Here is a 22,726-nt window from a genome sequence, read left to right as displayed (position 1 = left end):
CCTAGGTATGTGTGACGCAGTTGAAAGTGAAGCCATGTGGGCCCCTGAAATGTCGGATGCCTGACCTCTAAAGTGGGACAATGGGATGTGAGGTAACTGCGCTGGCGTTGTACACCGTCGCGGTAGGCGGTTGTAGACCGCGGCGCAATGCTGCATTGGTTAACATAGGACCCTATGGGTCCCAGGAGCCAATGATGAAGTGCGCCGGCGGTGATGATACGCACCGCCGCGGACGTCACCGCCGCGGACGTGACTGCCATTTTCTATCTGTTGAATCACTCGATACCTGATCTTCGACAGGAGAGGACCTACACTGCAAGTGCTGCTGTGACCTCGGTCTGGAAAAGACAATGGCACGTGCGTCTGGGGAAAGGGCCCCTGCCTTCACTGCACAGGAGTTGGAAAAGCTCGTGGACGGGGTCCTCCCCCAGTACACGCTACTCTACGGTCCTCCAGACCAACAGGTGAGTACATAGGGTGCAAGTTGTATGGGCTATGCCTGGGTGGAGAGGGCTGGATGTAAGTAGGAAGGGGGCAGAGTTCTGCGAGCATAAAGGAGTGTGAATGTATGTGCCACATGGCAAGGGCAGGGATGTGGGCCACTCACTTCGACGGTGCAGTTGGTAATGACTTCTCTTCTTCCCCTGTACATGTCATGTAGGTCAGCGCCCACCAGAAGGATTTTTGGCGTGCCATCGCCAAGGACGTCCGGACCCTGGGGGTCCAACCGAGACGGAGCACCCACTGCCGTAAAAGATGGGAGGACATTCACCGCTGGAGCAAGAAGACGGCGGAGGCTCAGCTGGGGATGGCCTCCCAACGTGGGAGGGGTGCCCGTCGCACCATGACCCCCCTGATGTTCTGGATACTGGCGGTGGCCTACCCTGAGTTGGATGGGCGCATGAGGGCATCACAGCAGACACAAGGGGGTGAGTACACTCACATTCTCATGACTTTGCGCGCAGTGGAGGGGTCTTGGTGGGGGAGGAGGGCTGTGGGTTTCCCTAGGCCAGGGCGAGTTCCGTAGGCTAGGCCCCTCCGTAATGCAGGCCATGTGGCACTCCACCCCACCTCTGTAGAGTGCCAAGTACAGGTATACATGCCCCTGTGTCATTTATGTGTGCAGATGTCTATCATAGCCATGTAGGCCATATCCCAGGAACTGCATCTGTAGAGCCCAAGAGCGCGGCGTAGTGCAGGGGGCTGCTGTGTCTGTATTGTCCGCCAACGCTAGCGGTAAGCCATGCACTCAACCTGTCTTTCTTCTGTTTCCCCACCCCTTTTTGTGCTCTCCCTGTTCTCTTGTGCATCAGCATCATCAGGCGGAGGTACAGTGGCACCGGATGTAGTGCTTTCCTCTTATTTAGTTTCTAAGCACTAACATAACACAACAGAAATGCACTTCTGAGGTCAAAGAAGACTTTTATTGTTATTTTATTCTTCCCCAACCACAATGTTTATGAATGAATGACGAATTAGTAGCTTTCAAGTCCGCGTTAATCAAACAAAATATATCAGTTTGCAATATACACAGCAGGTTATATTTATAAGATATTGAATGCAAAGCAAAACAAATACTTCACCGTGTAGGAACTATTTACAGCTACATCTTTCTAAGGTCTGCAAGCTGAGACCCCTGTCAGCCGCGAGAAAGAGTGTCATCTACCCACACGGGATGCTGGCAACTGGCGCCAAGCTCCAGCACGAGGTCCGGCAGATTCGAATCTGACTCTCTGCAGCCTGTTACATTCGTTACAAAGGTGTGCCCCCTCCTCTCAGACCTGGGAAACTGAGCAAGCCTTTTGGAGACTGGCCAGGTCTCCAAGACTACTCCTGTTCCCAAGCTCAAGGGAAGAGAAACAACGCCCATGTACTCTCTCTTATCAGGTCTAGTCTACTGTGAGAGCAAAACATCTTGGTTCTCTGGTTCAAAAACACAGCTTGGAAAAATACAGAACTCCACGTTAAAGGCAATGGGCAGCTAACCTAAATATCAAATGCAATGTCATGTTAAAGGCAATAGGCAGCTGAGCTGAATACAAAATGCAATGTCTAGTGTCATGTCAAAGCCAATAGGCAGCGGAGCTGAATATCATGTCAAAGCCAATAGGCAGTTAAGCTGAATACAAAATGTAATATATGATATCATGTCAAAGCCAATAGGCAGAATATCTAATAGCATATCAAAGTCAATAGGCAGCTAAACTGAATACATCATGTCAAAGCCAATAGGAATGCAATGTCAAAGCCAATAGGCGGCTAGACTGGATACAGCATGTCAAAGCCAATAGGCAGAATACAGAATGTAATGGCTAATGCAATGTCAAAGCCCATAGGCGGCTAAACTGAATACAGAAAGCAATGGCTAATGCCATGTCAAAGCCAATAGGCACAATACAGAATGTAATGACTAATGCAATGTCAAAGCCCATAGGCGGCTAAACTGAACAAAACATACCATGTGCTACTGGTGAACATTGAGCAACTAATATGCGCAGTGGTGAAACACAAAGTCATTGGTCAAAACAAAACTCCATCAAATAGCAGGACATTCCGCCCTTTGACCAATGAATTTTTGTTTCACATATCTCATATTTCAAACAAACAAAAAAAAACATTAACAGCAAATCAAATTTCAATGATCAAAGCAATCCCTGTAAAGCAATAGAAGTGAATTAACACATTGATCTCATAACCTTTCACATCAGATACATCTACATAGAAAAGACTGGGCAATTTTTTTTTATTTTTTTTTCTGAATGAGTCTCTAATTCAACAGTGTTAGCAATTTGATGTGGCATGAGTTCTGCTCATGTAAAGGTGCACGGTCCACCTGAAAGGTTTTCTGGAAGGTAAGCAAAAGTCAGAGTTCCATACGAGAGGAAAAAAAAAAAAACACAGCAAACAAGTTGAACTTGAACTGAAGGCGCAGTTTGCGCAAAATGGATCCATGGTGCTGGCACTTTACTCAGCCAGGTTCAGGTTGGGGATTCGGTCCCTTCCCCGACCCCACACGCACACACCGGAAGGGGGACCACACAGCGCACTCAGGGACAGTGGCGAAACGTGGTAGGATCTGCAAAAGAAACAAGTATGACTGTTCTTGCAAATAACATTTTTCATTTAAACTGCACCCTTCCTCTTTCTTTCCCTGTTTTATAATCAGAAGGACGTTTTTGAGGCCCTTTGTTATATTTTCTGCAGGTTCTGGAGGGTCACTTGGGGCTTCAGCCCACACATCAGCACTGAGGTTTTTATCTGCTGCGCCACAGCTTCCTTTTTCTTGCACTGTCAGAAGGGCTGGGGCAGACTCCTTCTTTACCAAACCTCCATTCACTGCATTTTTGTCAATTTGGGCCATTCTGTCTCCAATTTGTATGAATGAATCAGATTCTTTTCTAGGTATCAGCATAATTTCGATTTTTCCTTGGTAATTTGCAGCAATCACTTTCCCTAAAACCTGATCAATTTGCCATTTCTGTTCTGGTAACTTTCCTCTCCCCAACTGCTCTGTGACTGCTTGCATGACAGATTGCTTTTGTGCATGCTGCACAGTTTTTATCAAATCTAGGGGAATGGGCATCTCTCTCATCTCTGCCCACCTGTAAGTGGCCTTTTCACATTTCTGTGGCACCCACATAGCCATCCCCACTAAGGCAGAATTCTGGGTGAACACTTCTCTCTCTGCATTTTTCTCATTAACATCTGCAAGGTAATTGAACCAGTTAGGTACAAGCCATGTGGCTAAAACATTATCAAAGAACCAAAAATCAGCGTAAAAATGACACATCTCACGTAGCTCTTGCTTTAAAATCTGACACACATTATACAACGCTGTTCCTTCTACTGTGCCAGAAAGCAACATTTCAGTCAATGAATCATTAGTAAAACAAACATGCTTTTTATCTTCAGTGGACAGGAATTCAAATGGTGCACACAACTTCATTGGTAATTCTTTTATCTGTGGTACTCTAGCCCTGTCTTGCAAGTACCAGATCCATTGTATGATTCTAGCTAGGGGCACTATTTTCTTTCCTTGTTCTTGAGTTACATGTACATCAGTTTTTCCTTCTTGCACTGCGCAGAAACCTAAAGTCTGCATTATTTCATTTGCCAAATCACACGCGCGCAGCTGCATATTATTTTTCACAGTGACCATATACAAAAGTGTTAGGATTTCTCTCAAATGAGAGCTATTCTTTTTCCCAAAATCAAACAAGCTAATGAAACTCGGGGTGTCTTGCTCTAAAATCCTTCGTTTTACTTGTGCATTTTGCAACGTAACTCGTAAATCACATTCTGGTCTCTTGTCCCTGTTATCAGTTAAGGAATGCACTTTGGCTGCCAAAAACCCTGGCTCACACGGAAACTCAGTGCAGCTCGGAGCTGTCTTAACCCCCTCATTACTGGAATGGGACAAGGAAGATTCTTCAAAAACAGCCCTTTTATAACTTTCCGTCTTATTTTGAATTATTGTATCCTGGCTAATTTGCTCACGTAAATTCCTATTTTCATGTTCCAACTTCCTACATTTCTCCTGCATTTCTCTGTAAGCAGATAAAGGTATCCAGACCTTTCTGTCATCATTACTTCCAAAACACACGTTTTCTACATATATACAACAGGAATTATTTCTCAAAACCTTATCAGGCATTTTATCTACACATGTATTTTCTTCTGTAATTCCCCAAACAGAAAACAATTCACAGTTTTTCTTAGCACCATCAGGCAGTTCATCAACACATGTATTCTCAGACATGGTCTGCCGTGCTACTGTGATTCTCCAAACAGAAAACAATTTCTGTAATTCTCCAAACAACAAAAAACAATTACACTTTTAAAGTGTGCACTTAGAAATCTACTAACTCGTCAAACCCCTTCTTAATCACCTCTTAATGACCGACCCCACGACTCCAGGTACCAATTGTAGTGCTTTCCTCTTATTTAGTTTCTAAGCACTAACATAACACAACAGAAATGCACTTCTGAGGTCAAAGAAGACTTTTATTGTTATTTTATTCTTCCCCAACCACAATGTTTATGAATGAATGACGAATTAGTAGCTTTCAAGTCCGCGTTAATCAAACAAAATATATCAGTTTGCAATATACACAGCAGGTTATATTTATAAGATATTGAATGCAAAGCAAAACAAATACTTCACCGTGTAGGAACTATTTACAGCTACATCTTTCTAAGGTCTGCAAGCTGAGACCCCTGTCAGCCGCGAGAAAGAGTGTCATCTACCCACACGGGATGCTGGCAACTGGCGCCAAGCTCCAGCACGAGGTCCGGCAGATTCGAATCTGACTCTCTGCAGCCTGTTACATTCGTTACAAAGGTGTGCCCCCTCCTCTCAGACCTGGGAAACTGAGCAAGCCTTTTGGAGACTGGCCAGGTCTCCAAGACTACTCCTGTTCCCAAGCTCAAGGGAAGAGAAACAACGCCCATGTACTCTCTCTTATCAGGTCTAGTCTACTGTGAGAGCAAAACATCTTGGTTCTCTGGTTCAAAAACACAGCTTGGAAAAATACAGAACTCCACGTTAAAGGCAATGGGCAGCTAACCTAAATATCAAATGCAATGTCATGTTAAAGGCAATAGGCAGCTGAGCTGAATACAAAATGCAATGTCTAGTGTCATGTCAAAGCCAATAGGCAGCGGAGCTGAATATCATGTCAAAGCCAATAGGCAGTTAAGCTGAATACAAAATGTAATATATGATATCATGTCAAAGCCAATAGGCAGAATATCTAATAGCATATCAAAGTCAATAGGCAGCTAAACTGAATACATCATGTCAAAGCCAATAGGAATGCAATGTCAAAGCCAATAGGCGGCTAGACTGGATACAGCATGTCAAAGCCAATAGGCAGAATACAGAATGTAATGGCTAATGCAATGTCAAAGCCCATAGGCGGCTAAACTGAATACAGAAAGCAATGGCTAATGCCATGTCAAAGCCAATAGGCACAATACAGAATGTAATGACTAATGCAATGTCAAAGCCCATAGGCGGCTAAACTGAACAAAACATACCATGTGCTACTGGTGAACATTGAGCAACTAATATGCGCAGTGGTGAAACACAAAGTCATTGGTCAAAACAAAACTCCATCAAATAGCAGGACACCGGATCACGAGAGGGCTGCATCCCACATGGCCATGGAGGGCCCCACCACGGACTTTGAATACACCGGTGGGACGGAGGGCGAGGGGAGCTTCACGGCGGTCACCGGATCAGCAACCAGCGACACGGACTCGTCCTCCGATGGGAGCTCCCTTGTGGTGGCAGCAAAATCTGTGCCCCCCACTCCTACAGGTACAGCCGCCACCCCCCTTACCAGCACCGCCCTCCCAGCAGCCCCTCAGCGTTCACCCCGTGCCCGCTCACCCAGGAGGGTGGGCATCACCTTCGCCCCAGGCACCTCAGCCCCTTTCCCTGTCACCCCTGCTGCCCCCAGTGAGGAGGCCATTGACCTCCTCAGGTCACTCACTGTTGGGCAGTCTACCATTGTGAATGCCATCCAGGGTGTAGAAAGGGAGTTGCAACACACTAATGCATTTCTGGAGGGCATTCATTCTGGTCAGGCTGCCCATCATCGAACCCTGCAATCTCTGGCCTCAGCACTGATGGCAGCCATTGTCCCTGTGTCTAGCCTCCCCCCTCCAACTTCCTCCACCCAGACCCAATCCCCTGTACCTCAGCCTATCCCAAGCACACCATCAGGCCAGCCTGCACACACGTCAACACACAAGGGCAGCTCAGGCAAACATAGGCACCACACATCCCACAGGCACTCACACAAGCATCACCCACATACAGACACAGCAACATCCACTGCCTCCACTGTGTCCCCCTCCTCGTCGTCTCCCTCCTCCCTCCCAGTCTCGTCTACACTCTCACCTGCATGCACTACCACTACAGCCACTAGGACTCGCACCAGAACACCCAGCACCACACCCCGCTCACCTGCACTCACCACCCCCACTACCATTCACACGTCCCCTGTGTCCTCTCCCAGTGTGTCTGTGACACCCCCTCCCAAAGTACACAAACGCAGGCACACACACACCCAACATCCATCCACCTCACAACAGCCTCCAGAACATGCACCTGCACCCAAAGCATCAAAAGTCACACCTCCTACAACCACCTCCTCTTCCTCCACTCCCAGACCCCCTCCAGCTACCCGTCCCAGTGTTCGTCAGAAACTTTTCCTGAGCAACCTTGACCTCTGTCCCCCCCAACCCCTCCAATTCATAGGTCCCATAGTAGCACCTCAGCCAAAAAAAGTCCGGTACCAGTGGTGGCTGTTAGAGGTATGTGGAGTGCACTGGGCAGCAGGGCAGCCAGTGTGACACGGAGCCAAAGCACTGCCAGTCCACCCCCTGTGAAGCAAAAAGTTAGACAGTGCCCGACGGGAGAGGGTGAAGACTCCTGCAGGCAAAGCCGCTCACAGGGGTCCCGGGGGGAGTGTCGAGTCAGCTGTGACTCCTCCCAAGGTGGGGAAGGGGCAGAAGAAGTCGCCAAAGTCTGGGAAGAGCAGCACTGCGGAGAAGTCCGCCATCCTCCCCGCTGCCCAGGACGCCACCGCCAGCCCCATCGTCACTGGTCCGGAGACCACCGCCAGAGTCAGTGCCCAGGAGGGCAGCACAATCGTCACTGGTCAGGAGACCACTGCCAGAGTCAGTGCCCAGGAGGGCCCCAGCAGCCACAGCCCCGCTGGGCAATGAGGGATCGCCATGGCACACACCGCTGCACAGGTCAGAGACAGCAAAGTCAAGCACCGCTGAACAGGGCAAAGACCGCCATGGCAAGCACCGCTGAACATGGCAAGTACCGCTGAACAGGGCAAGCACCGCTGAACAGGGCAAAGACCGCCATGGCAAACACCGTTGAACAGGGAAAGCACTGCTGAACAGGGCAAAGACCGCCATGGCAAGCACCGCTGAACAGGGCAAAGACCGCCATGGCAAGCACCGCTGAACATGGCAAGCACCGCTGAACAGGGCAAGCACCGCTGAACAGGGCAAAGACCGCCATGGCATGCACCGCTGAACAGGGCAAAGACCGCCATGGCAAGCACCGCTGAACATGGCAAGCACCGCTGAACAGGGCAAGCACCGCTGAACAGGGCAAAGAGCGCCATGGCAAGCACCGCTGAACAGGGCAAGCACCGCCAACTCAAGCATCGTTAGCCCATGTGCGGCAGGGGCAGTGACGGAACTGGGACCGTCACGGGGAGCGTGATGCACTGTGGGCACCAGTCCCCCTCCAAAACCAATGTAGACTGTTATCCACTTGTGACACTGTGGCTTTGCACTCCCCAGGATGGTACAGTGGGCAACCCCCCCACTGCAAAGACTTGTGAGACTGTGGCTTTGCACACCCCAGGATAAAACAGTGGGCAAACCACCCACTGCAAAGACTTGTGAGACTGTGGCTGTGCACTCCCCAGGTTGGTACAGTGGGCAACCCACCCACTGCAAAGACTTGTGAGACTGCGGCTTTGCACTCCCCAGGATAAAACAGTGGGCAAACCACCCACTGCAAAGACTTGTGAGACTGTGGGTTTGCACTCCCCAGGATAAAACAGTGGGCAAGCCACCCACTGTAGAGACTTGAGAGACTGTGGCTTTGCACTCCCCAGGATACATCAATGGGCATGGAGCCCCGTCGTGGATCTAGCGTGGTGCTGTCATCTGGCTGAGGTGCCCCCCCTTCCCTTCTCTTCCCCCTGAGGTTCCTGTTGTATTTCTATCTGATGCCCCTGCAGTGTTCTCTCCGTTTATGGACAGGTATCTTGTGTGGGCCTCGCCCATGCATTTTGGGCCCAGTGGTCCACGGACATTGAAATGTGCATACCTGCACTACTATTCGTGATGTATATATTTGGAATGTGTATATATTTATGTATATATGTGCTTACTGTGTTTTGATACATTAGAATGGTTGTACTTCATTTCCTTTTGTGTTTGCATTCTTCCGGGGGGGTTGGGGGTTGTTCCAGTGATGTTTGGTTATGCATTGGTGTGTGTGTTGTAGTGTGCGAGGGTCAGGGTGGGGGTGGGGATGGGGGTGTTGCATGTGTGTGTCCCTGACTTTTGCCTCGCCCCTCCCCTATGTCGTAGGTGCAGTACTCACCGTTGTCTTCGGCGCCGCCGTTGCTGATGTTCGTAGAGGAGCAGGAACACAATCGCAGGGAGTATTTGCAGTTCCGGGTCCATGGTATCCTCCTTCCTCGTGGAGTGTGTTCAGGTGAGCGTTTTCCCATTGCAAAAGCTGTTTCCGCCGTGTTTTTAGCCACGGAGAATCCGCCCCGGAAAAGGTGGCGGATTGGCCTGTTGTAATACTGTGGGCTGTACTTTGTCTCCCGTCTGTCTGTTGGCGGTGACCACTGTGCTGCTTGTCTGTACCGCCGTGGCGGTCGGAGTGTTAAAGTGGCTGTCTATGTTGGCGGTTTCACCACAGTCATAATTCCCTTTTTTGTTCCGCCGGCCTGTTTGCGGTATTACCGCCGCTTTAACACCGTCCGCCAGGGTTGTAATGACCCCCATAATGTTAATGAGAAGAGATGCTTGATCAAAGAAGCTGCAAGGTATGCAAATGAAGCACATGATAAATTAGAGGAATTGACTGATAAATTAGATGTTGACTTGAGTAAAATGAAAATTGTCAAACAAAACTACAAAATGGATTTAACACATAATGAAATCATGGATATGGGCCTTGTTACAATGAAAGCACATATTAAAGTCTGATTGAGAAAACACGAGACTGGAGTGATTTTAAGAAATATTGAGAAAAATTGAAAATGGGAACAATTAATAAGAAGAAGATGAAGAACAGTGAAGTGAAAGTTCAGAAAGATAAAGCAAGTGGTTCAGAAGTGGGAACAAGTACAGTGGCTAAGTTTCCTTTAAGAGATGTGTACAGCGGGAATTTATTGCAAGTTCTCTGGACAAAGGCAGATTTGTTTGCTTTTACACATAACTTTCCAAAGTTAAGAGAAGATCCAGCAAGGTGGTGTGATGAGGTTTATAAATTAAAACATTTAATCCAATGGTGTGGAAGGATCTGAATTAATTATTTGAAACTGTTGTTCCAGGAGATTTGTGGTTGGAATGTTAGGTGGTTGCAGGGCAGCTGGTGCAGGAACCACCTAGACAGAGTCCTAACAATGCACCATCAACAGAAATAGCTAAGAAAGATAAGGCAGAGATTAAGCATGTGAAAAAACAAATTCCAGAAAAGATTTTAAAAACAACATAAAAAGCTAAAGAGTCAGTGCATTCCTACTATGAGAAGTTGATGCAGATATTTAAAACGCATAGCAGAGTCGAAAATCCAGAGAAAGATGCTGTTGGAGGTTTTGCTTGTGCTTGAGTGCAAGGGCTAAGATCAGAAATTAGCAATGACATTCAGATGTTGGTGACCTCACATATACTCCTGGTGTGATCACTGCAGCCAGCTACAGGCCATTAATCTATGCTCATTTTCTGTGCAGTTGATTTGCAATGTTTGCACCTGTTTCAATGAATACATATTTGATATACATGACATACTCCAAACTTCTTTTTTTTTTCAAGGATGTTTATTGAAGTGCTAAAATATTGAGGGGCAAGTGCAATGGGATGGGGTGATGATGGGGGAAAGTCCAGGGTATTGTTATAGTCTGTTTGTAGCACAGGTGCATTGTCCAAGGGGACATAGGAAGGGGAGCAATGGCAGTTCAAGGTGGACAGGGTGAGACACAAGGGTGACAATCAGGAGAGTCTCATTTCCTGGTGGTGGTCTGGGCAAGTGTCTCTGGCTTCTGTCTGGATTGCAGGGAACGTTTGTGGGGTGGTTCTCCTTCTGCAGGTGGAGGGGTGCTGGCGGCCTGTGAGTCCTGTAGCGGGGCCTCCTGGCCACTAGCGGAGGTGGAAGGCTGTTCAGATGTCTGGCTAGTGGCAGAGGCCCGCTGGCGTGAGACTGCTTCCCTCATAATATTGGCCATGTCTGCCAACACCCCTGCTATGGAGATCAGGGTGTTGTTGATGGCCTGCAAGTCCTTCCTGATCCCCTGTTACTGTCCCTCCTGCAGCCGCCTGTTCTCCTGCACTTTGTCCAGGATCTGTGCCATAGTGTCCTGGGAATATTGATAGGCTCCCAGGATCTCTGCAAGTGCCTCCTGGAGAGTCGGTTCCCTGGGCCTGTCACTACCTGCCAGTTTCCCTGTTGGACTGTGCCTCTGTCCCCTGAACTGTGTGCCCACTGCCACTGACCCCAGTGGCCTGGGGTCCCTGTAGAGGTGGACACACTGCTGATTGACGTGTCCTGGGGACAGAGGGGTGGGTGCTGTGGTGGTGTTTCCTGATGGGGGAGGCTCTGTGGTGGTGTGTGACTAGGCATGGGTAACCGGCTGTCCAGAGGTCCCTGATGGGCCAGGTAGGTCACCAAGAATACCAGAGCTGCTGTTATCACTGTGGGCCTCTTCAGTTGGGGGACTGGATAGTGCTGGCACCTCCTCTTTGGTGACATTGGCTGGGGTACCTGTGGGGATGTAAATGATGTGTTATAGTTTCTGTGTCTGACATATTGTGCATCTGTGGCTTGCCCTCTTTGGTTGGATTTGCACTGGCAGCTTTCACTTTTGGACGTTGGGGTATGGTGGAATCGTTAGTTCTCTATAGTGTGCATGCTTTAGTGATGAGTACCCATGCAGTGCTGTGAGTGGTGCCAATGCATTGGTACAGCATGCAGGGCTTGGCATTGGGATAAGTGAGATGTGATGGTGAGGTGTGTGGGAAGTGGTGGAGTGATGGGAGTGAGGGTAGGGGTATGTGATGGCATGTAGGTAGGGGGGTGATAATAGCAGAGTTGACTTACCAGAGTCAAGTCCTCCTACTCTGGCCAGGCCCTCAGGATGCAGGATTGCCAAGACTTGCTCCTCCCATGCTGTGAGTTGTGGGGGGAGGAGGTGGGGATCCACCGCCAGTCCTCTGTACAGCGAGCTGGTGTCTTGCTGCTATGGAACGTACCTTCCCCCGAAGGTCGTTCCACCTCTTCCTGATGTCATCCCTAGTTCTTGGATGCTGTCCCACAGCGTTGACCCTGTCCACGATTCTCCGCCATAGCTCCATCTTCCTAGCTATCGATATCTGCTGCACCTGTGCTCCAAATAACTGTGGCTCTTCCCTGATTATTTCCTCCACCATGACTCTTAGCTCCTCCTCTGTGAAACCGGGGTGTCTTTGTGGTGCCATGGGTGTTGTCTGAGGTGTGTTGGTGAGGGTGTGTTGGGTAATGTGTTGGGGTGTGTGATGTGGGGGTGCGTGAGTGGTGTATAGGTGTGAATAGTGTGTGGTTCTAGATGTGTCAGTTGTCTTGGTCTCTCTCTGCTGGCAATGGTTTGAAATGGTAAAGGGTTGTGGGTAATGTGGATGTGTGTTTTATAGTGGTGTGGGTGTATGGGTGTGGTGTGTGTATGGGTGTCAGGTGTGTGTTATTTAAATTGTCCAATGTAGTGTTGTTTTGTATGTGGGTGTCCATTGTGAGCGCGGCAGTGTGTACCGCCAATGGTTTACCGCCGTTGAATGTCCGCTGTGGTGATTCGGGGGTCATAATGGGTCATAATGTGATGGGCATTGTTCTGTTGGTGCGGTTCTGATACCGCCACTTTATCACTGACCTTTGGGCTTGCAGATTTGTGTATGTGGCTGAATACTAACGGATTGGTGTGTGACTGTCATAATATGGTGAATGGATATCCGCCGCAGCCGCGGCAAGATGGCGGCAGTCAGCGTGGCTGTAAGTGGGATTTACCTCCAATGTCATAATGAGGGCCATAGTCGTTTCCAAATGTGGGACCCGCCACAGCTTGATCAATGAAGCACCAGTGTTTTTTCGGTGTATGGACGGCTCCATTCTATAAGAAAGCATAATTGGGCCGCCTGGAAGTATCTGGCAAGGCATGGGACTGCCAGTTTGCCCTGTCTCTTAGGGAGAAAAAGGATCTGCCTTGATAAGCATGGGGGCCTCCTGCCCCATATAAATTTGAGAATTGGGGACTGCAGTGTTTTTAGTATCTTGGCCAGAGGGGAAAGGAGAATCATTTGAAATATATATAGAATACAAGGTAGGATTGTTATTTTAATTTCCGCTAGCCGACTAAGCAATGTTAGTTTATATTTGCTCCATGCCTCCAGGTCTGCCAGCAGGAGCTTTGACATGGCAGCGTAGTTTCTGTGAGCAGTTCGAGAGCAGGAGCTAGCAAGTTTGATGCCTAAGTATGGGATGTGGGAGGAAGACAAAAGCCTAAATTAATTTTAACTGTACTTTACCTATTGTCCTCCCCTCCATTTTTTCCTGCACATAAAGTTATTGATATTTGGTTTATGAATTTATAAAGTTGCACTGTGTTTCATGAATGTGATGCCCTACGACACCATGTTTGTTGTAATGTACAGCATCTTGACACTGTACTGATAGAGTGGCACTTTATAAAAAACATGACATACAGACAAATCTATTATATAAAAGCAAGATAATATTAAGACATGCTTGTCTCCTAGCCAAACTAAAGAAAAGTGTCCTTCACCAGAGCACACTCTTTACTCACTCTTTGTGTTTTCCACCTGTAAATCTTTATACCATACTAAAACAAGCATTGGCAAAGCTGATCGGTCTGTCCTTTCACATAGCTACAGTAATTCAAGTAAGTACTAAATGGCCTTTTCGAGTCAGAAGAAACAGTATGATGTTGTTAACAAGATCACAGCCCTTCAGAATTTACTAGATGCTCCTCTCAAGTCAGAAGCAAATGCTTAACAAGTCTGTGACAAAGTACCAATAACCCACATCATTACTAAATGTTCTTCTTGAGTAAGATGCAACTGCTTCAAAGTTCATTCACAAACTCGAGGGATGTGGCTTCAACATAAAAATGTACATGTTCACTTTTGCTACTCTAATAAATTGTGCTGTATTTCAATTAGATAAATCAATATGCCAATGCTGGTATATGCTATGGTACACTTGTAAAGACAACCTCGTATATGTAGGCACTAGCAATCACTGGTTAAGTGCCTTCGACTGCATTGCTAGGAAACTGTTTTTCTGAGTGTCATTATATTTATATCTCAGTTTAATGCCCACTGCTTTAAGATATGAGCTGTAGTGTTAACAAGCAAAATGCAAGCCTATATACTAATTCAAACCTGTAATTCCTCAAGTTGTTACCAGAGGTTCCTTTTCAATTAAAAGTGAAATCTTCAAAGTTCCTGCCCAGAACTGCAGTTCCTCAAGGCCCTCTGAGTCAAAAGCAGTTACATTTTGTTGTGAAGATGCAGCACAACCAGTTGTTACTAGCTGCTCTCACAAGTCAGATGCAAAAGTATTGAAATTGTTACATAAAGCTGCAGTTCTACTAGTCATTACTAAGTGTCCCTCAAGTCACATGCAAATGCATTGATACTCTTTCGTAAAGATGCAGTTCCACAAGTTGTTACTAAGGTCCCTCGCAAGTCAAATGCGAAAGAAATGAAATTCTTACATCAAGCCAGAGTTCCACTAATTGCCTTAGGTGTCTCTCAAAAGTTGAAAGTGAAAGCATTCAAATTCTTATATGAAGCTGCAGTTCCACAAGTTGTTAATAGCTTTCCCTTTCTAGTCAAATGCAAAAGCATTGACATTCTGACAATGAAGCCACAGTTCCACTAGTTAATACTGGGTGTTCCTATTGAGTCAGATGCAAAAGCATTGAAGTTCTTATATGAAGCGGCAGTTCCACTGGTTGTTACTAGTGTCCCTCACAAGTCAAACAGAAAATCACTGAAATTCTTAGATGAGGCAAAATTCTACTAGTAGTTACTAGATGTCTCTCCCAAGTCAACTGCAAAAGCATTGAAATACTTTCAGGAAGCCGCAGTTCCACTTGTTGTTAATAGAGGTACAGTTCAAGTCAGAAGCAACTACTTCAAATGAATTGCACCAAGATAAGGGTGTGTGTCATTTATATATACATTTGCATACACACATTTGCTTTTTTAATAATTTGCGGTTGATTTCCATAGAAATAATTATTTTCCAAAGCTGGTTCATAGTTATTCTTGATTCTTTAAAAGAAAGGTTTGTGATCACAGTCTACTAATTATAGGAATACACTACTAATTATAGAAACGTTTATTCATTGATAAGTACAAGTATCTTTAGATAGCTTATTTTGGCTGTTTATGTTTTGGTGGGGTTAAGCTTTGTCAGTGAGTTGACAAGAGTGTTTTCGGCACACTGACAATGCTCTTACAACACTCCAATAGGGGAGATATAGTCCCACAAATAGTTACTAGAGGGCTTTCTCAAGTGGTTGAAATATCAATCACAAACCTGTGGGGTGTGGCTTTCTGCAAAAAATATGCACATACACTCTATCTACTCTTAATTTGTACTCGTTTTCAGAACAAATAAATATACCAAAGCAGATTTATAGTGCGGAATGAACATTGTAATATACAATAAATATCTTGAGCGTTATGGAAAAACTTGCTGTAACTCAAATATACATAGGGCCTATCAGTCATTAGGAAGTGAAAATGTCTAACAATTTCTATTTTTAGGGAACTATATTAGGTGTATGTGTACATATGCAAGGGAAAAATGAAGTCACTCAAAGTGAAAGCTTTCAATGACTTGGGGAGGCTGGTCTGTTGATCTATACCTTCTGCTGAGGTAGGACGGGTATAATCTGAGTGAGATATCAACAGACTATATCAAAAGAGTGCTGTTTGGAAGCCCCTTTAATATATGTATTTCTTGCATTATAAATTTTTTTAAAACATGAGGCTGGCGATCCTATTTAAGCTTAGGAGATAAATATGATATCTGGGTCTTTAAAAGGTTGTGAAATCCTGCTAACCTCTCCAACCTTGACAGATGTTTCTATGGTTATTCTGCTCATTTGTGCAAAATGAAAGGAGTAGGCAGCACCCCCAGTTTTACAAGATGCACGAGTTCCAATCATGTTACTGACTTACTGCACGGACTGCGACCACACTCTTTGTGTGTAAACACACTCAGTGCTCTGCTGCACTACTGCCTAGGTTTAGACGATGTAGATGCCTTAAGTCAAATTAGAATTACAGATACTTCTCATCAAACATTAACAAAGGCTATGGCAAAGGTAGCGAAAACCATTAACTTACAAACAAACAATACAATAACATTCAACACAACACTTTGCAAACTTCTAGTACAGCACAACTATTTTTTGTAAACAGATTTTAATGAGCTTTTAGTTTAATTCACAAGAAACTCCATCATTGCCAATAATGTAGTGCAGTCGGGTTCTTTGAGTCTTAAACTAAAACAATGGTGTTTGCAAATGTATATTCTTTATGGCTGAAATATTACACAAAGAATCTGGAGTAACGAACCATGCAGTGGGCCAGGGTTGTCGGAACCAGTTTTTCCGTGACCTCCACTAGAAGCTTTGAGACCTCAGTCCAATAGGAGGACAATCCGGGGCACGAACAAAATATGTGCAGGAAGGTGGCATCTATAACTGCACATCAAGGCCAAGTCGCTTCTTTGGTGCCAAAGTATCTATTTATCCTGTCCGGAGAGAGGCATGCTCTGTGTAGTATATAAAAGTTAATTAGCTTGAATCTCACATTTCTGGAAACTCTTGTGGTTCTCTCCATTAGGACCTCTACGTTTTTTCTGGAATGATAGCTCCAGATCCTCCTCCCACTTGGCACGAAGGCCATCAAGGGTTTGCAAGGCTTCGGTCTGCAGGTGACGGTACAGGCAAGTAACTGCACAGAATGTATCAGCCGCTTGCAGCACATAGGCACAGCAGAGGTGGCCTCTGGGTTCTGTGTTTCCCATTCCCCAGTGTCACCGTAAGATAGCCGTTATAGAGTCGTAAGTCAGGAAGTGGCCTCTCGGCCGCTCAAATTCTGACTGTAAGTCCTCAAAGCGGAGTATGGTAAAGTCCTGGTAGAGGTTGCCCAGTGTTGCGATGCCTGCCACAGTCCAGTCCCCTAATTCAGCCCTTCCAATACTTGGGTGAAGCAGCGAGATGATTGTGAGAGGAACTGCAGGACAGTATGGTATCTTAGTACTGGATTTCCTCATGCATCTTGCCCAACATTTCTGCATCATCCTGTGGGCTTGCAGTGGTAGACCGGGTGAACCAGGAGCCCTCAAAACAAGTCTCAACAGCGTGTTCAGGGAGGGCATAAAGCCATCCGTGGGCCCGTCTGGGGAGCGCCAGCTGGCAATCCATCTTGCAAGCCATTGCAGCTGGGCCGCCAAGTAGTAAGTCTCGAAATCTGGAACCGCCATGCCTCCCCTCAATGTTGGACGTTGAAGTGTTGTAAGTGCTACCTGGCTGTGCCCGGTGCCGCAAATAAAGGCCATGCCTATGATGTTGAGGTAGGAGAAAAAAAGTATGGGGCAGCCACAGTGGGAGGGACCTGAATAAATATAGGAGACGGAGCAGGGCCACCATCTTTAGGAGAGAGAAGCGACCCGCCACTGATAGGGGGGAACATTTGTCAGATGGCAAAGGACGTTTTCAAGCTCCAAATCACCACTCCATAGTTCCCTTCCAAGGTGTCTGTAAGGGAGTGGTAAACCTTGACCCCAAGTAAGGGAGGCAGTGGAGCTCCAGCTACAAAACCCGCAGGAGCTCCCTTGGCCTGGTGGTCTGGGCCAAGGGTAAGAGTTTCATTTTGGACCAGTTCACACGTAGACCCGAGATCGTGGCAAAGACCTCCAGCAGCACTCTAGCCTCATTGAGGTCTCCGTCAGTGTCGCGGAGGAACATGAGGAGATCGTCTGCATATAACGCAATCTTCTGTAACACACCTCCCGATGGAAGGCCTTCATAATGTAGGCCAGAGTGGGCCAGGCAGCTAATGGCTCCATTGCTAGAGCGAACAACAGGGGCGACAGGGGGCAACCCTGCCATGTTCCCCTTTCTATGACGAAGCTGTAAGAGATGACTTAGCCCATCCGCACTTGCGCTGTATGGTTGTTGTATAGTAGGAGTGTCAATGCTACGAAGTCAGAGCCCAACTCCATGACCTCCATGATATTGTTTATAGTTCCATTCAAGGCTACCAAATGCCTTTTCTATGTCCACAGCTAGCACAGCGGCCATTTCTTTGCCATAGTAGCCATTTTCCAGGACAGCCATCAGCCGTTGAATGTTGAAAGCCATACTGTGCTTAGGAATATAACCCACTTGGTCTGAGCGGATTAGCCTTTCCATGTGTGGAAGGTGCGGGGAAGCCAAAATCCTGCTCAGGATTTTATATTTGCCCTTGAGCATCGACAGTGGTCGATATGCTCCAACTTCCGAAGATGGTCCCTGGGTTTCAGCAGCAGGACTATCATCGCCTCTCTGCTGGTCTGTGGAAGGAGCCCCTCTGCTTTCGGCCCATTGTATAGTTCCACCAACTGAGGGTCCAGTTCAGCAGCATATGTGCTATAGAACTCAATTGGTAGGCCATCAGAGCCCGGTGTTTTCCCCCTGGTCATTCCCTTGATTGCACCCAGGACCTCTGGGAGGGTGATTTCTGCTCTGAGGGCCCATGCATCCCCTCGAGAGAGGCGGGGAAAAGGTAATTGCAGTTGGTGTGCTGTGGCATCCCAGGGAGCAGTTTGCTGGTATAAAGAGATTGATAAAACAAAGTAAAATGCTGATTAATCACCTCCAGAGTTACTTGTAAGGCCCCCTCGGGGTTGTGCTTAATTCCACCAATGGTGTGCTCCTTCTGGCTGAATTAGCCAGCCAGGCAGTATGCGGCCTGCCCAGTTGCACTCAGCGTGCAACCTTTCAATATACATCTTGTAATCATAGGAGCGTAGGCACTCAGTGCGTTCCCCGACCCTCTCTCGGGCCTACAGGAGCTGCCAGTGCAAGTCAGGGCGGCCTGATCTGTCCTTCTCTACAGGCGCAGTTAGGATTCTGCTATCTCAAGGTCACGCATTAGGGCAGAACGCACTCCAATGGACTCTGCTATGCAATGGCCCCAGACAACCACCTTGAAGGCCTCCCATTCGATCCGGGTGGCAGAGCCTATGCCCTCATTGTCTGCAAAATAGCTGACTATTTTTCCCGGTATGGCATCGGGAAAAGGGGGATCTTCTAAAGCCTCTGGCTTCAATTTCCTAGCTAAAGGAGTATCCCTGTTCAGCTGCAGCATTATCAAGTTATGGTCGGAAATGGTGCGGGACAAATAATCAACACCCTTATCTGTGGATATACATTGGGAGAACATAGAAAGGCATGGAAAATAAATAGTCCCTCTCCTCTGGGTGGTGGTGCCGCCAGACATCTCGGAGGCCCCAGTTATCCTGCCATCTCCTAAGGGCAGGCGCTGACCAGTACGTCGGGGACTCCGGAAGTGGGGGGTTCGGGCGATCTAAATCGAGATCCGCCACACAATTGAAGTACCTGCCCACCACCAGCGTGCCTGTCAGCACGTCAGTGAGTTGGGAAGATAGTCTGTCAAAGAAGTCAGGCTGATTTACGCTGGGGCCGTACACATTCACCAAGGAGCAGTCCCACCCATTCAACTTGCCCAACACCACTACATATCTTCCCTCAGGGTCTACAAAAGAGAATGTAATTTGAAAGGCACACCAGTCCAGATCCATATCAGCGTCCCACTGGCGTATGCTGAGTAGGTTGTGTAGAATGGCTGTCTCCTCCACTGCAGTTGTAGGGCACCCCCCTCTTTGGCTGTGAGGTGAGTCTCTTGTAAGAAGGCTGTGTTGACTCCCCACCTCTGGAGAGAAGAAAAAACTTTGTAGCACTTGTGCATATTATGGATGCCCCGGACATTCCAGGAGATTGATTTACAATTGTGGGTTGGCGACATGATCGATCAGTGGAATTTACACAGGTGCCCTTGAGTAGGCTACAAGTAGAAACTGGGCTACAGTGTTGCACAGGGTGTATGCTGTGGGTTGTTGCTAGACCTGCTTGACTCAGGGGAGTGCCACGAATTACCCATTTCCAAACAGCAACTGAAAAAGCCCAACACCCACACCTCAGGACTAGAAGAATCAATCCCCCCATCCAAACTAAGAACATGGAACCATTTGTTATTCTGTGTGGGCATAAAAAGCAGCATAACCCACTCCCAGGAACCCCGGCCGTCTATCCAGCCCACTCAATGCTTTGTACAACCGTAAGTGTACACGTACCCCCTCCAGGGGGTAGGCGACTGTGAGAGTGGCAATAGACTGTCAATGTTTGCCAGAACTAAATAGCAACCTCTCCCATATCCATGTTATCAGGGGGGACAGTAACCCTTTTGCATCATGGTCCTAGATTAAATCAGATCATCTGCAGATCTGGGGGTTACCACTGACAAGTGCATACTTGAGTAGTCAGAGTTCAACGAGTCGCTCAGAGTCTGACTTCTCACCACTATCCTGCTGTGAAGGGGATTGGGAGCCAAACGTCATGCCACTCATGGAGGCCACCACAGCAACCGCACTCAGATGCAGATCTGGGGGTTACCACTGACAAGTGCATACTTGAGTAGTCAGAGTTCAACGACTCGCTCAGAGTCTGACTTCTCACCACTATCCTGCTGTGAGGGGTATTGGGAGCCGGACGTCATGCCACTCATGGGGGCCACCACAGCAACCGCCCTCTGTCCTGCTCATTCCACCTCTTCTCCCAATGGGGGCCCCACCATGGCCCTCGATCCCTGCCTGCGGGATCTAGTTTGTCGACTTCTCTTCCACCCGCCAGGCTCTCCACTTGGGCCTGGTTGTGTTTAACAATCTACCCATGCCCAAGCCTCCCAGGGCCTGGTGAAGAATTGCACCCCTCCTGGCGTTGCTATCCTGACCCTAGCTGGGAACTGCATGGAGAATACAACCCCCAATTCCCTCATCTTTTTCTTCACTTCATTAAAGGCAGCACGTTGGTGTTGCACCTCTCGAGAAAAGTCAGGGAAGATTAATACTTTCTGGTTTTCAACCACAATGGACTACTTCCATATGGCCTGTTGAAGGATGAAGACACGATCCCGAAAGTGCAATAGGAGTGCCACCACCGGTCATGGCGGGGCACCCAGAAGGGGTGGGCGTGCTGGCACTCAGTATGCGTTTTCCATGGCAAAAAAAAGGGTCAATCCCTCCAGTGCAATTTCACGGCAGAGACAGTCTTCCAGATAATGCACCATGTCAGGGCCTTCAATTATCTCGGGAAGGCCCATCACTCTGATGTTGTTTCATTGCACCTTATTCTCCGCATCCCCCCCCGGTTTCCATAACCTTAATGTGGGTTTCGATGTAAGCCATCCGTGTGCCGGTTGCCGCCACCATTGAGGTTTTTTCAGACAGTTCCCTCTCAGTTGCTGCGACCTGTTCCGCTAGATGACGATGGTCATCTTGAAGGAGTCCAAAGTTGGTGATAAGCATGTCTATTTTAGTTTTGTTGGCCTCTCGAAATGCAGCTATGGCCTGTAACACGTCTTGCAGTGATGGTGTGAAGAGAGACAGCCCATTAGGTGCATTGTGATCCGAGCAATCAGGTTAGCACTAGGTTGAGGGTGCCCACCAGGTCTTCGTCTCGCTTCTTCTTGCTCTTGTCCATGATGGAGGTGGGGGTCAAAGTCCAGTACAAAGTCAGCTGGGCGGTTCAGATGCATGAGTGTTCCAGCATGATCGTTCCCAGACGCCGGTCCAGACAGTGGGCCCAACTGACCCACTCGCTCCCTCACCCAGGTGGTAGGCGCAACAAACTCTGCCCCAGCCATCGTGTAATCGCCACAAGGCCTGTGGGACGCTGTAGCGTGTAAGAGCAACACTCAGCGTCACCTGTGCTGTGCCTGTCCTTCTGTCGTATGAAGGGGCTCTTCAGTATTAGTTCCCCTGGGCAGAGAGAGCAAAGTGTCACAAGTCCCTCCTATCCGATGTCCGCCAGGAACAGCAGGAGGAGGGGTCCCCCACTTCCTTAAGCCCGTCTCTCTCTCTCCTCGGGGTCACGCTTACGATGATATCCTTGCCTGTGGGGGGCTCTTAGAGAAGGAAGGGGCCAGGCCCGTCAGTGTATTATGGAATGCCCTTTAGTATAGAGGCCTCCCCCAAGGTCCGCCTAGAATTTTAGTGTAGAAGACATAAACAGTGAGGGTGTTCAACACAATGTTACCAAACATTTATTGCGATAGTAAATATTTGGTCATGGGCAGCAATTCACAATGCAATACATTCCACCATAAATACACATTAGGTATTTTTCTCCTTCTGATAGGTTCACATGGTCAGCTGGTAATGTGCAATAATCAACTGTAAAATTTTATTTTCAAATATGTCTTACCTTCTTTCCTGAAATTACAAAACGATTCTCGTCTCAGATGTAAAGCCCCTGTTTATTATACAGAGATACAGAAAGAAACTGTTTACTTTTCCAGGACTAGCAACATACATCATTTATGAAAAAAGCAAGCACCATCGGAAAGGTTCAATCACTGTCAATCATCCAAAGTAAAATATACATAAACCAAAGCTTGTGGTGTGAACCGTCACAGATTTCAACTAAACACAGAATTACCACTATAATAAACAACAAAACAAACAATTATAAGTGACTCAAGAGTTCTACGTTTGAAATTTCAAAAGGCAGCGTGCTTAGGGATGTAACCATGGAAACCAATGAAACTTGACAGCCTAAATACAATATTCTCAAAAATCCTTATTTATTTGTTTTATGAA

The 22,726-nt window shown here is 47.3% G+C and overlaps 2 protein-coding genes across 2 annotated transcripts in view; both read right to left on the bottom strand.

The window, feature by feature from the left end:
• Window positions 1-22,726, bottom strand: part of METAP1D (methionyl aminopeptidase type 1D, mitochondrial) — a 768,794-nt gene that overhangs the window by 431,895 nt on the left and 314,173 nt on the right. The window contains exon 3 of the mRNA XM_069225336.1: window positions 22,332-22,379. Coding sequence (XP_069081437.1) covers window positions 22,332-22,379 — 48 coding nt within the window. The remainder of the gene's footprint in view (window positions 1-22,331; window positions 22,380-22,726) is intronic.
• LOC138285431 (uncharacterized) lies at window positions 1,345-6,130 on the bottom strand. Its single transcript, XM_069225335.1, has 2 exons — window positions 3,603-6,130; window positions 1,345-3,076 (listed from the first exon to the last, which is right to left on the bottom strand). Exons 1-2 carry the CDS (start codon window positions 4,757-4,759, stop codon window positions 2,965-2,967), a joined length of 1,269 nt encoding a protein of 422 aa, XP_069081436.1. The 5' UTR covers window positions 4,760-6,130; the 3' UTR covers window positions 1,345-2,964.

This window comes from Pleurodeles waltl, chromosome 3_1, assembly GCF_031143425.1.
Source record: "Pleurodeles waltl isolate 20211129_DDA chromosome 3_1, aPleWal1.hap1.20221129, whole genome shotgun sequence".
In the NCBI taxonomy this organism is placed as follows: Eukaryota; Metazoa; Chordata; class Amphibia; order Caudata; family Salamandridae; genus Pleurodeles; species Pleurodeles waltl.
This window is presented reverse-complemented; position numbering and strand designations above follow the sequence as displayed.